The sequence below is a fragment of the Heliconius melpomene genome, chromosome 18 (assembly GCF_056956725.1).
Source record: "Heliconius melpomene rosina isolate 202511_hmr_F chromosome 18, ASM5695672v1, whole genome shotgun sequence".
Lineage (NCBI taxonomy): Eukaryota > Metazoa > Arthropoda > Insecta > Lepidoptera > Nymphalidae > Heliconius > Heliconius melpomene.
In genome coordinates, this window is record NC_140406.1 from 12839506 (window position 1) to 12854856 (window position 15351).

The 15351-nt window shown below is 32.5% G+C and overlaps 1 protein-coding gene across 5 annotated transcripts in view; it reads right to left on the reverse strand.

The window, feature by feature from the left end:
- Positions 1 to 13479: 13479 nt before the first annotated feature.
- bt (projectin protein bent) overlaps positions 13480 to 15351 on the reverse strand; it is a 97610-nt gene continuing 95738 nt past the window's right edge. For all 5 annotated transcript variants that reach the window (XM_085202319.1, XM_085202316.1, XM_085202314.1 and 2 more), the window contains 3 exons: positions 15071 to 15207; positions 14703 to 14872; positions 13480 to 14288 (listed from right to left, as the gene is read on the reverse strand). In XM_085202319.1, coding sequence (XP_085058445.1) covers positions 14082 to 14288; positions 14703 to 14872; positions 15071 to 15207 — 514 coding nt within the window. In that variant the 3' untranslated portion in view covers positions 13480 to 14081. The remainder of the gene's footprint in view (positions 14289 to 14702; positions 14873 to 15070; positions 15208 to 15351) is intronic.

Sequence of the window (15351 nt, forward strand, 5' to 3'; positions counted from 1 at the left end):
GTGTACTGTAACTGTGCTGTCATTGTACTGCATGACTGTAACTGTGGATTCGATTCCCACTCGAGGTAATGGTTGACGAGAAAATATAAATTTAAATTAAATATATAAAAAAATAATAATAAATAAAATATAAATTATGATATTTAAATTTATTTATCACTTTTTCGTTCTGGTGTTGGGTCTTAACAGTCGGTTCCCTATGCTTACTTCTTAAAATTTATTTGTTTCGCCCGGGAATCGAACCAGTAGTAGGTATCTACCATCTATTTAAGCATACGCACATAAAATCTAATTCTCTGCAGATCTAGCCATTTGTTAATAGTGTTATTATAATAATAAGTTAAGTTAATAATATAATCTGTTGGTAAAGTAAAATCCTGTATTTAAATTTAATATTTTACCCTCGTCTAGGGCACATTTAAATCAAGTTATTATTTCTTTGCTTACTCTTTGTATTAAAAAACATTGCATTCTTTTGTAACGCAAAAATTTCGAGCCGTTATACCATACTGTTAATTTTATGAAAAAGCGGGAAATTCCTGCCGTCGCGCTTTATCTTATACTTTTATTATAAATTTCTGAATCTTACTTTTCTAGATAAACTAATAATGAGCAGATATACTATAAACAGATTAATAAAATTCTCACGCGAATTTTTCACCCGATACCTGCTAAATCGTCCTTTGAAAATAATAAAAAAAAACCAGATCGAATTTCAAAATACACGGGGTTAAGTCTAGTTTACAATGTCGAGACCTCATCAGGAAATAAGGTCACACAGTTCACTTTTATCATTTTTTACCCAAAAAACTAAAAAAAAAATGATAGCACTTTTAAACGTATCAACTTTTTAAAGTTCGCTGAGCGTAAGATAACCCTAAAATTGGGGTGAATCGTGGGAAATGGTACTGGTTGATAAATGGGGTGGCTGAGATTGAATAAAAGATATCAAGGTTAATCTACGTTTAATATTTTAAATTTTTTACTATCTATTCACATAATTGACCTCATAAATTTTGCTTATTTACAGTTAAGTCTCTAAGTAGTTTTTTTTATATGTCTAAAAGATCTAAGTATGTTTTTTTATAAAAGGTAAAATTTTTGAGAATACACTAAAATAATTTATTCATTCTTATAATAAATATGTAAATATAGTAAGCATAGACGATATTTTTTTTTCAATTAATAAAAATAGTTTTAATTTCCTCTCGTAATAAGTTTTATTTTATAACATTATATAATTTTTAAAAAGTTCAGTTCTTATATAAATTTATTTTCTATAGTTAATCTCATAAATATAAAACATCTTAAATATAACAATTACTTAAGAATTTATTCTTTAACCCTTTATCAATACAGCCTGATTGACCTGCGGTCGCACACGTATCATATTTCTTTAAGAAATTCATATTTTCGGAAATTAACCCATATTATTTGCAATGCCCAATACCAATTGTGGGTCTTTCTAAAAAAAGACCTAAAAAAATCTATTGTAAGAATACAATAGTGCATCATGTGACTTTTGACCCCAATGACCTTTTACACCCCTGACCAAGACGACCAAGAAGGGCGATTCAATTGTACCGGACAATACCGTCTGATTGAAGAAATGCAAAAACGTAACAATGTCCAAAGAAATATCAAAAAAAGTGCACGTGTGCCTTTTTAATTCGTCTTTTTTTGTTAAATACTGATTATTTATTTTGATACATTTGTCCAGGGGTAGCGTAATATAGTAATTACTAATGCAAATAGTAATCACACATATAATTATTTTAGACAAAAGAAAATATAATGAAAAAAAGGAAAAGTATATTTTTTGCTATCATAAATTAATAAAAATGAACACTTCTGCTTTAACAAAAAACCGTTATTAAATTTCTTTAAAATGTACCACAACTGTAAAATATCTATAAAAATCTCAAATTACTGCAAACAGTTATAAATCACGTTTGAAAAAATATAAAAAAAAGTATCTCACGAAGCTCGCATCATCTGTTACTTCCTAAAAGGGGTGAATTTTGCGATTCTTTGACTGTCTTGAATCGCAACGGTACGTGAACAGTTATTTACAAAAAACCCGGAATATATCATCTTTCGGGAAAAGGGCGCAACTCTTTCCCATGGGTCTTAACCTTGGCGAACTTTTTTATTAAAAATTGAGACACCTTTGCCATCTTTCCCGTTTTTGTCAGTTTTTTGCAAGCGATAGACACAGAAGGGTCGCCCTTTGTACTTGCCCCCCGTTTTGTCCGCGCTAAGATCACGCAGGTGGGTCATACGGGACCCCGCTGTTATATGAGGGTTAGATCGCGATTTTAATATTGAAATTAAGCTAAATTTGATTTTAATCTAGAAATGAAATAATTTAAATTATTTACTTGTTTACTAATGTAATTCTTCGACGAGCTATTTCTAGAAATGTACTTACGCTTATACTTTAAATATACCTATACGTAAGATGATAAAGTATTTAATAAGAAATCTTCAATAGGCATATTAACTTCAACAATTTGAGATCGTTATAAAATAATTTTATAAGTGACCGACCGCACGTGCACACCATTTTCGCCTAAACGTTTAATTAAATCAGTAAAAAGCCTTAAACGATTGCCTGCTGTCCACAGTCAAATTTTCAATAGGTGAATAATGACTATAAAAAAAATATTTGTGAATTTTTATAGAATAGTTTCAAATACAATCTAAATTCTAATATGAAATTAACAAGTTTTTTTAAATATCATGCTGAAATTACTGTATATTAGACTACTTGTACCTAATCGGCATACCTAATGAGAACACATTTTTTTCAGGAATATTACTTTCTGGAAGAATATTTTGTATTTGTACAGTGTCACGTCACGCCATATCCCTCATGCAGCAAGATAGGCAGCGGGATAGCAGGATAGGCACAGGGAACATAGTGTTCATACACTCCGTTCTCCATATTCCGTCGAATTCTAGAGGCATTACGCGCGCTTTGCCACTTACAGTGATGCAATTGATAAAACATTTTATCCTCCGTTTGTTGTATCTGCTGAATAGCGAAACTAAATGCCACACTGTGTGGCATTTAGTTTTGCTATGCAACACAAAGAAAAAATCTTAAAAAAAGGTGGTTTCAATGATAAGAATGCATTTTTTAAACATATAAAAAAATAATATAAATATTTTCTTAAGACTATAACGTTTCCATTATCTAAGGCGCAATCAGATCAGACCAGCTCACGACATATCCAAAAGTCGAATCTGACATTGTAAAGCTCAAATTGAGCTTTCCAAGTTTCCAGCACAAAAAGTTGGCCATCAAAATAGGTATAATTACAAAGGAGTTAGTGAGCGGCGCGAGCAAATTTTAAGGAAACTATGCATACAAGAACATCGTATTTCAAAAAGGTCTGATAAATTCGTCCGCAAGAAAGGTAGTGTGTGAAATTGTTGATTTTAATTAAAATGATTGATGAAATATTTACTTTTTAAATTTATATATATTTAATTTAATGACATATTATAATGAATTGGTGATACTATTTTATGTAGGTAATTTTTTTTGTTTAAAATTATATTAATATTTTCTAGAAAACCTTAAATGATTTTACTTAATATATTTATTTTATATTGCTATTGCTTACATGCATTAGTTGTAAGTGCATCCTATAAGCATATAATGAATGCAAAAACTATTTCAAACAGGATATATTTAATGACAGTCCTTCCATGTTAGGTGGAAAACTATTAGAGTGAAAGTTTATATATGTATATTTATCATTAGATTTAACATTGTGGTTGTGTGAGCTGTGGCACACGGGGGGAGGGGGGTCTAATGGGAACGGAGTGTCTTAACTCTAGGTACCCAGGTACACTCTGCCTATCTTGCTATTTGCGGTATACCACGTGAAGCTATAGTAAAAAATCATAGAAACGTTTTGTGTATAGTAACATATTTTTATTTTCCCGTATTTCTTGTATATTATGAGATACCTAGCTACATACTAAAGATCACAATTGAAGTGTTCTAGAAGTATTTGTAATCCCAAATTTGCAGGAACACCGATATATCTTATAAAATATGGTATTTTCTAAAAACAAATGAGAAAGTGGTGCAACTATGACATTGAATAGTCTCTGCCAGCAGCAGCGGTTTTAACATCCAATTCACGTGAAATTCATATATTTTTACATTTTATTGGTGATTCCAGGTATGATAAAAACATTAGAGGTATCCGAAAATCAAAAACAGCAATTTATCACTATGTTTTCCCCCCAAATATCTTTAAACAAATGCAGGTAATGCGTAAAAAGACACAAATTTCCTTGAAAGCTACACATTGGTGTGGTATGACATTCCTGAATACTAGCGGTGTATCTTAATGTAAAGAAATCGCATTGAAAACGCGCTGATCTCAAAAATGGAGACAAAAATGTGTGCCGCGCGTTCGGCGCATAGTTCGCGGACGAGAAACGTCAGTTTTGTTTAAATTTTCAAATTAATAACGACCGCCGTCGCATTTTTGCTCGTACCGCCCTTTTTAATTAGAAATATTTCATCGTTTCAGCTTTTTCTGTCCGTCTACTGAAGTATTTTTAATATGATATTATTGGAATTATAAGCTATTTTAGGTATCTATGTGTATTTTGGTAAACAATAAACAAATTTATAAAAATGGTGGATATTGATTTTGTTGTGGCTTTGAAATAGCCTTTAACATTCGAAGTCATTTTATTTTTATTAATAACAAAACTCATATCAAATAATATTATGTGAAAACTTATAATTCACTTTATTTTTCAATAATTAGGTACCTAAGTTTCCCAGATTCAATCGCATACTACATATTATAAGGATAAAAAAGTACCTATATTTATTCTTCAATAAAAAAGAACTGTCATTGTATTTTTTATGGTTGCAGCAGGCAGTAACATGACTCCGCAATTTTGTCAAAATATTATATACACTAACAACACGGTTTTTTTATCTAAAATTACCTCTTTCCGCAAGATTTTAGAAGGGTTGCTCTCAACATCTGATACTTTTGGCAATCATAGATAAAATCTTACCTCGTTATAAATAGAAGCAATTCAACCGATTTTGTTGTATACTATATTTTTTTAACAATTTTTTTTTTCAACCTTAATCTTATTACAACGATCGCAATGGAATTTCTTTAAGGCTTAAAAACTTAAATCTTAGCTTTTTAAAAATTGTGATTTTAAAAATAATTATTTAAAGTAAACAAATATAGAAAAAGACAAATATATTGACGTGTAAAATTTTACTAAATCTCTACAAAGAAAATAAAAACTGTACATATATTTCCACAATATAATAACATAATATTATAGTTTTGAATAGATTTCCATTTTGGGTGTTTCTAAATTCAAAAGAACGTATTTCACATTCGGGCTGCGTCGCGTTCTAAATATAAAAACTCTTTTTTGTCAAATATGGAAGGGTTAAGTTAAAAACATTCTATTTTCGAATTGTTAAAAAAGTCTACATTGTATGGAATACGTCAAAACTACGTAGCTGATGTAGGCAAGGGCAAATAGTGAGATGCAGTTCATATTTTTTAATAAATAAATATAATGCTATACTCAAAAGCTTAGTTTAATTAAGTACAACTATTTTTAAATATATATATTTTTGTAATTATTTTTCAATATCTGTATAAATATGTGTTTGGAAAAGAAAAGTAAGTATAATATAAACTCAAATTTAAGAAACGATATGGAAAGACAGAAATATATCACTCAAAACATTGCGTGCTGATTGGCAGAACTCAACGCTGCGTTCTACCTTACCAGAGCAGACCTTACCAGAGCAAGAAAAATAAATAATACTCTCAAACTGAAATCAAACTCAAAACCATCATAGATGCCATCCCACTGTGCCACCATACGCAATAACAATAAAGCAAATAAAAATCTCTTACAAAATAAATTAAATAAATATCTCATAAATTCATCTCTATTATTAACTCATACTATGAAAACATTATTCCTTTTTCAAATGATACGAAAGACACAGGAAGCGTGAGTTTTTTGTCACTTCCATCTCGCCCGAACTGATTCACACTTTCCGTCTCGCTCACACATATTCGAATTGTTAAAGTGTGAATGAGATAAAAAAACGATGTTCTTCTCAGGTGTGTTGACAATAACAGATGTTCATAAGATGGTGGCATTATACAATTATGATTTTATTTAATTATTTCTGTTTATAATAAAAGACTAAATTAATATCGTGGTTCTGTCTGTATTGTGTAGGGATCTGGATATACGTGATGATCTTCAGTTCCAGTCCCACCTGTAGAAATGTCTTCCATCCCAGAAATCATAATATATAAATTTCCTCGTTTGCTCATAATAAAGTAACCTATATAAATTTACATATTTATGTTACTATACACTCCGTAAATGTAGCAGGATAAGGAGAGAAAACCTGGCGTGAAACATTGTGCGTTGAGTGGTGCAACTGAACATCGCATCATCTTGCCAGAGTAGAAATATGTAAATAATTAATTTGTCTAAGAATTAATTACTTATAGGCTGCTTTACGTGGTTTATTTTAATATTATAAAAAAAACCACAATCTTTCATATTATTATTCATACTTAAAACTCCAATAGTGGGCGTCGGTTACTCAGTCGAAGACAATTGCAGCTTTTTACATATCATGTTTACGAGTGCCGTTATTCTTTCCTAATTCTGTAATTAGTACTGACGTGCCTAGCGTAGGTTGAACTTACTTGATGACTTTGCTAGTACCTACTCGTATATTATTATTATTATTTGTATAATAAACTTGATACGCACTTTGATTTCTTGTTTATTGTTAGTTATACTAATAATAGATATTATAAATGTGAAAATTTCGTCAGGATAGAAATTTGTTCCACTTTAACGTCTAAACTAATGAACGGATTTAGATAAAACTTTGCAGCATATTGCAGCCGCGTTTGGGTCGCTACAATAGAACTGAATATATATCTTTGGGCTACGTAGAGATATCAACTATCTCACCATTTTCAAATTAGGTGTTGAATAGCAGATCTGAAATATAAATACCACGCACACAAAGTTTTTTCTTATCCATCATGGAGGTGACATTTATCAACTTATACTTTTTTATGGGGACTAAATATAAGTATTTCATCATCAACTGCGAAGTTTATGATGAAATAACGTAATTTCATTTATCTCAAGGAAATGAAATAGGCTCCGAATCCACCCCCATAGTATGCAATATCTTAGTTACGTCCTATATGGATTATAACATAATGCCAATGACTTCAGAATTCGGCGAAAAGTGAAGAACAGAATTATCTTAAGTATCTTAATTAAAAAAGAATAGATTCACAGGTTCCTTCTGCCTACCCTGATATGTAAGAAATACGGGGCTTACCTATATATGTACCTCGTATAACACGATGTACTGAGTCCTCGCAAAAGACTCTTAGACATAGAGACTAGGCTATAAACTTCAGAATTGAGATGATGACTTTGAAGAAATTCTGGAGCAATTAATAATAATAAATTGCTTATTAATCCTCAATATTATATCTATCTGAAATGTATAAACTTATATTTTCTTATTATTTAGAAATACTAATATCCTGACATCAAAATTTAAAGCGAACTAAATTTTAATCTTTCGAACTATTAACAATAGAAGCAGCGGCGTACAATACAATATCATTATTGAATAAGAATCAAAGGTATAATGAGAAAATACGAGATTTGACCCAAAAAAACCCTCCCTTTAACCCTTTGCTTAAAAAAAGCGAGACACAGCACATTTACAGGGTGAAAAAAAGAGATGGCTGTATATTTTAACCCTTTTACAGCACCTGGACGACTTTTTATCCAAAAGTTTTTGTGTTAAAATTTAAAAAAAGTGCAAAATTTCGCTTTGTTGAGAGTCAATATTGATTTTTTTCCGTTCAAATGCGATACGAACACAATTGAAGTTCGTTATTCGGTAGTTCAAATGAGGTCATTAAGTTTTGTATGTCGAGTCGATGTCAATTTCATAAATGTAGAAAAAAATATACTATTTATCTATTTATTTGTTATTTATATGCCATAAATAATATGAAAAAAAAAAATGAAATATTAGCCTAAAAACATATTTTGTTTAGATGAGACTTTAAAAAGGACCCAAAGTAATAAGTGAATCAATAAGTAATTAATGAAATTGATAAAAATAAATATTTAAGCTTCCCGCTGTATCCCATATATAGCGGGGTAGGCAGAGGGAACCTAAGCAAAGATACTTCGTTCCCCACTTCCCCAACCAAATTTTTTGAGGCATTGCTTGCTGGGTGGCGAACCGCGCCACGACGGCTTCAGTTCCTCCTAATGTCCTAAGTAATTAATGTGAACAAAAACATCTCATCCTAAACGACTATTAAAACTTTCATCAGCTTAAAATTCAATAATTGCCATATAGTCAGAGGAAACAGATAAAAGTGTGTTCACGTATAAGAGAGGACCAAGAGGGAACAAAGGGCCGGGACGGAGCAGAACTGCGCGGGCGCAGGCCCTCGTAAACGATAAAAATTATAAATTAAAACGTCTCAATGCGAGACGAACGAGCGAATAGCAGCGTAATGCAAAAACGAACGATCCTTTAAGTAACGTCGCGAAAAAAGGCCAAAAGTAAGACAATCAAATGAGCGACGCACAAAAACGGGAATAAAAGGAGACAAAAAGCAATATGGCGGATTGTTTTTAATTATCGAGTATCGGCATAAATCGATGCACGTCGCCGCGGGCCCGCCGCCGCGCCCCGCGACCGTGGAGACGGCCAGTATTACTTATTATTTACGTTTCTGGAAAAATATATCAAATTTTTAAATATTAATCTTATGAGGAATTCTGATAAATATTACTTTTTTTGTAATTTATTATAGCTTTGCTTTGTGAAGCTTTGTTTTGATTATTCTTGATAAAATATGACATAAGATGTTCTTTATACAGCCTACAAATTAAGTATATGCTCGTACAAAATTAGAATTTAAAAAAGTCAACCATCTTCATCTATGGCATCCTTATTAAAGTAAATATTAGTCTATTCATTTCTACTTCAGTATTATATAGGCTTAGAGATATTTTTTCCAAAACTTATAGCATCACTCCCGCATCCACAGCCGCCGAGTGCTCGATTCATAAAATTCATATGTATGGTAGAAGGCATCGCGATCGCGCGGATGTACGATATATTTAACTTATAAATAAGGGAACATTGTTGTAGGGTCGGTCTGTACGTCTGTACGCCTGTACGTCTGTACGTCTGTAGCCCTTTGTCATTGCCCGCCGTATTTATAGTTAGTTTTAACAAAATCGAGATGCGCTAATTTATCTACGATCGCCCTCGGCTTGCATACTATTAAGACCATTTTGTATTAAAATTTAAAAATGAATTTAAATTAGTACTGCTGTTGTGTAGAATGTAGATTTGATTCGAGATTCTTATATTATAGCTTTGTACTCATTCCTTGCCTTGTACTTACTACGCAGCTATATTTAAAGTTTTGCTTTTCTTATTTTCTACGGTTGCACTTAAAGATACAAATGCAAAAGTTTTTGTAGATAAGTAAGCCTTAATTATTAACGTTGAAATAGTCAAGTAGGTACAAATCGAATTTTTTTTAATGCTTTTTTATTTATTTCCTATGGTTTGGTTCATTTTGGTATATTTTTTTACGGATATTTCGAGCTCTAAACCTGATAATCATTTATATTATTTCAAATATTAATCTATTAGAGGATGATTGTAATTATCATCTAACTTAAAATCATCTAATAAGCGTGTTCTTATAATATAAAAAACAATCAAATATTTGAAACAATCACAAAATAACAATATAAAATTAAACACAAACAAAAACAAAACAAAAATATTTCATAATTCAACGTTTAACCACAGATATATGGATACCGGTCCATATTCAATTTGAGCAGCGGAATTTCTTGGTTTCTTTGAAAAATGATCAATGACAGAATCACAATGATGGAATGGGGTTCTTTTTTTTACTTTTTACGTTTGCCGCCCTCTTATTTTTTACGTTTTACGTTTTTAAAGCTTTCTGGAGAGACAATGGTGGGGTCAGCGTCCTTGAGTTATGATTTAGGATGTGGGGAACGAGTCTGATGCCTAGTTGAGTATTTCTATTTTTTTTATATTGTTTATTATTTAATTAATAATATTATTAGTGCGTTGTTATCTGTATTAAAAAAATCAGATTCACGCTGTAAGACACTCCATTTCCACTTACGTGTTGAGTTACGGAACTTAACGCCAGGCCGCGCTTTCCTAGACACCAGAGTCACCAGAGTTTGAGAAATGAAAATAAAAAATAAATTTATATATATATTTCATTTCATCGAGTCGGGATCGAACCCACAACCAGTCGCGTTTACAGTGACTCACTTGTGTTCTGCGCCACGACTGATTCTTTATTAATTATATTTTTAATAATGCTTATTATTAATATGGTAGAGCTTGTTGAAACTCATTCGTTACTTCACAAAATAATTCCGTTTTCTATTTTTCTATTTATAATAAAAAAAAGAAAACATCATGAGGGTTACTTCTGAATTTGATAGTTATGGGTTTGATATCCGCTTAAATTAATTATTATCCTTAATATGTTTCCGCTGCTTGGTAAAATAAACGGCGGCGTTGTGTACCGTCAAATAAACAGACATGAGACGAGCTACGTATATGTATAATGGTAAAAAAATAATAATATTAAGCGCCATCTAGTTTAAACGAAGTAAATATCATATATAATTTATTTATGGTTGTAGAATAACTGTCAAATTAATTATAATCGAGCAATTAGTTATTAGTTCCGCTAAAGTTAAAGACCAGCCGCTTCCACATCTTGTCCTCGTAGATAGTGCGCAGAGTTATGGACAACACAAAAAGTAATATCAATTAAGATTCAATGTGAATTTTATATTAATTATTTAGGTTTATTTAGGTCGACAGAAACTAATGGAACCTAGTGTTAAGGCACTTCGTTACCAACGTATCGGCATTTTTAAAGACATTCCATTTTCAGTTGTAAAACACAACGCTGCGTTGTGTTGTTACCAGACAAAAAAATGATAATAATTAATTCTTCGGGTGGGAATTGAACTCGTAATCGCCTTGTTTACGTTTTATTGCAAATCAGACAAACTGAGATGTTTGTCCAAATAGGTAGGCAATGCACTATTTAAGTAAACAGAGGAAATAAGAAAAAATATTATACCTTAAAATATTATACCTGAAACTGTAAATAATACATTACAGCGAGATAGCCACTTTAAATAGAAATAAAATAATGATTAAATTATAAAAGAAAAGGAGGAACATGAGGTTGTCGTGGTACACCGCTACAGTGCGTGGTTGGGGGCGCGGCGTTAAGTTCCGCTTCTCAATACGTAATATCTCGAAGGTTAAGGTGTGATATTATCCTGCTATAAACGGAATACAGAGTGATACTATTAAAATATTTAAATATTTTGGTTTTACTTCAGAGTGCCAGGCCTCTACCACTCTAGACCGTAACACTAAAATTAATTGTCCATAAAACGGTAGCGGCGGCCATTAACTCGTGTCCGATATGCCATTAACGACAAGAAATGGAAACGAACAAAAAAACGTTAAAAAAAAACGCCAGCAAAGGAATAAAAAGTATCACATCACCATTCCATATTTCAATATTTATCGCAAGATCGTTCTTTTTCGAACAAAATTCGAAAAGGGTTTCGAGTTTTTTGTTCGTCTGTCCGTTGAGTTTCTCTTATTATAAATGAACCCGACTCGAATATGTTTTTAAAAAATCATCCAGTTTTCATATTTGTACGTGATTCTGAGTCTGAGATACGAAATGTGGGTAAGTGCGAGCGGTGAGTGGTGAGTGGTGAACGCCGCAGCGGAGACGCGCCGCGAGGATATCATTTCGTTTTGTATGATTCGCTGCACAATTTACGATGGGTAATTTTTGTATTATAATTGTATAATTTTATTTTTTTGTTTTACTTTACATTGTAGGCAAGCTTAAATGAATGCTGAAATTTTAAAAAGTCATTCTTCCGAGTGTGAACCTATAAGCGCTAGATTGATATACGAAAAATTAAAATTTTAATATTTATACTATAAATTCAGTCCTTTCAGGTGTGAGAATCGAACCCACACGTTTATAATCACATAGGTAGGTATAAAAGGTACAAGACAAAATAAAGTTTTAGTTGTAGGAGAGTGTCTTATCTCTCTATTCAGTGTTCAAGACAATTTCAATATTTGTTTCCAGCTTACGGTAATATTATCATTATAATGAGAATTGCGGTATATATAACGATCGGAAAAGATTTTTTTATTCTAGCATGAACATCAAATCGAAAGGAGAGCACCATTTAATAATTTTAGTCACTCCTTACTCTTTCCTAAGAGATAATTATAATACTAGATGAAACAAGAAACCTCACATACGTCTTTACATACTTAAATAAAACACAATCTGCCGCGTCACTTTACTCAACGTCGATTTGAAAAAAAGTAATAAAAGCCTAAACTCGTTCTCGAGGATTTCATATTTTAATATAAGTGTTTGAATATAACTTAGTGCTGAGTCACGTCCATGCGGATGACTCGGTACAGCTCACTGTGTCTGCCCCGCGGCGGTCCTCATTGTTGAATACTGGTGGTTCTTATATAATATTTTCATATTTTTTCTACCAAGAGGTATTTTTTTTTAACTAAATTATTTATTACGTTGTTAGGCCTTTGTTCATTTTTGGGTTCCACTTCACGCAATTCTCATAAGTACGGTATTCCTTACTACTGCTATTACTTTATTGCTGCTATTGCAGCAGATGCTCATATATCTGGAATATTGAGAATGCTATTGACAGTATTAGGAACTTCAAAGTTAACCCAAAGTTAGAACTAGTGCTTTCTGCTCTTAGCTCTCCACGTACAAGCCACTATCGTCATCTCGAGACCAATGATTCTTGCCTGTGTCAGAAATTTCTGTAAAAAAATATAATAAAAATTTCCACTATCCGAGTCCCACAATACAATTGATTCACAAGCCGGACTCTGTTCGCATTACTTACTTCCATTCCCCACTTTCCGCGGAATTCTCGAGGAATTGAGTGTTGAGTGGCGGTGCTTAACGTCTTTGCCTCCTTCTCCCGAGTGGAAATCGAACCCACACCCGTAGCGTTCATTCTTGTGCCTTGCGCCACGACTACCATAGGTATTATAATGTGTTCAATTAAAATCAGAGCTAACTACCGCCATCTATTGGCAGAGATTATCATTATTGTGATTGAGAGTGTAATGTTTTTCATTGTTTCTTTTTTATTTCGAATAATATAGGGACAAGGAAAACTCACCACGTCGAGACTCCATTCTCCGTTTTCCACAGAAATTTGTACAATCACCAAATCAAAAAAATGGTTGGTCGTTAAAAATAAAAATTTACTTATAATTTTTAAGTATATATATTTATAATAAATTACGCGGTCACGTGATACAAATTAAATTATTTACAATTAAATAATACAGTTAAATTATATAAAAAAGTAACATGAGACGTCGTTTTATTTGAACCACCTTTCTCTCCACGCCTGTGGTGGCGAACAGGCTAGGAGAAGAAAAGGCAAATAAAAAAAATCGACATCCGAACAACATTCATTAATTCCAAGCTTTTATCCAGATGCTGTAAATGTTATGTCATATTAATATATATAGAATAAATAAATAACAATCGATAAATAGCGTGAGTGACTAGAGAACGTACTGTAGCGACCTCTCGTAAGCTTTCGATAAAGTATAACACTTAATTACTTAATAAATTAAATAAATAATTATTATTATTCATGTAAATATAAAAAAACTGCTTTACACTAACTCCGAATCGTATAAAAAAATCGTTTTCAGTTATTTAAGTTCGTATATCATTTGTTTAAAGTATGGTGTGTCGCAAGGTAGTGTTTCGGTTCCCATACTTTATACTTGTTATGTCAGTCGTGGTATTATTTTAAACAGGTAATATGCCCGATTTTATAGTTGTGTTTTATTAATTATCGACAACGTTTAAATAGAAGGCTGCTAACGAGTCTCCTTTCGAGCCTACAGCCCGGGCTTGGTACTGTCCGGCGTCGTCGGCGTTACAAGCGACGATCTCGAGGCGGTATCTAGATGTACCCTCCATTGTGAATTTGTATCTGTTTGAAGTCTCGTCGATGGGTTTACCGTCTTTGAGCCATTGGAGCTGGAGCGGTGGCTGAAATGGAATAAGTGATGTTAATTATAATTCCAAAGATTTTTTTATTGGCAGGTTGATTATTTTAGACGCCTCGCATGTATATATATACCTGAGAATAAAAGGTTATTAGTTGTCATAAAAATAGAAAATTTTTAGAGGTCATCGTCGTGCATCGGCAAAGCGGCTAACTATGAACATAACCCTTGTGGGTTCCATTCTTACTCGTTGGGAATAAATTCTTAGCCTCACAGCGTCCGACTAATTCCCTAAATCTGAGAATAAAACAATAATCAACCTGAGTTCCATCGGAGTGTGGAGAACGGAGGTTCCGTTTGCATATTGCCTACACTACGTATTGTTTATATGGTTATTATACGTATATACTGTTATAGGATGTAAAGTTTTAAAAAAGTTGCTAATAACTTATCATACCTTGTCCAACTCGGCGCTAAACACCGCAGGTTCACCGGCGACGAGAGTAGAGGAGTTGGGGAAAGCGCGGTACTGTGGAGTAACCGGCGTCTCCCCTGACACTGACACCACCAGGGAGCAGGAAGAGAATGACTCGCCCGCGTCGTTAAATGCTTCGCATGTGTATACACCTGAGAATAAAAGGTTATTAATTGTCATCAAAGTAGAAACAAAATAACACTGGCTTGAACTAAGGCAAATGGTGGTTGCTGTCGAGTTACGACATTTTATATATTATTTTCAATAAACATTATCACTTGAAAGTGAAATTTTACCAAATATTTAAGCAAAATAATGATCAAAATAACTATAAAACACATCCTACATACCACCATCTTCAGGGAATATCTCGGCTATGTGTAGTTTGTGAATGTTAGCTTCGCTCGAGTACTGGAAGTCCTTCGACGGCTTGATCTCCTTGTTGTTGTGTAACCAGACTACGTCGAAGCGCTCGGCGCCCGCGATTCTGTTAAACGCAATTAAAATTTGAGAAATATGAAAGTTAATTATTACTAATATAATATCTATTATAAACATAACTTTGTAGAGTGCGAGAGGAACTCGCGCACCAAGGGTTCCGTACCATAATGTATGATCAAAACTATATTTA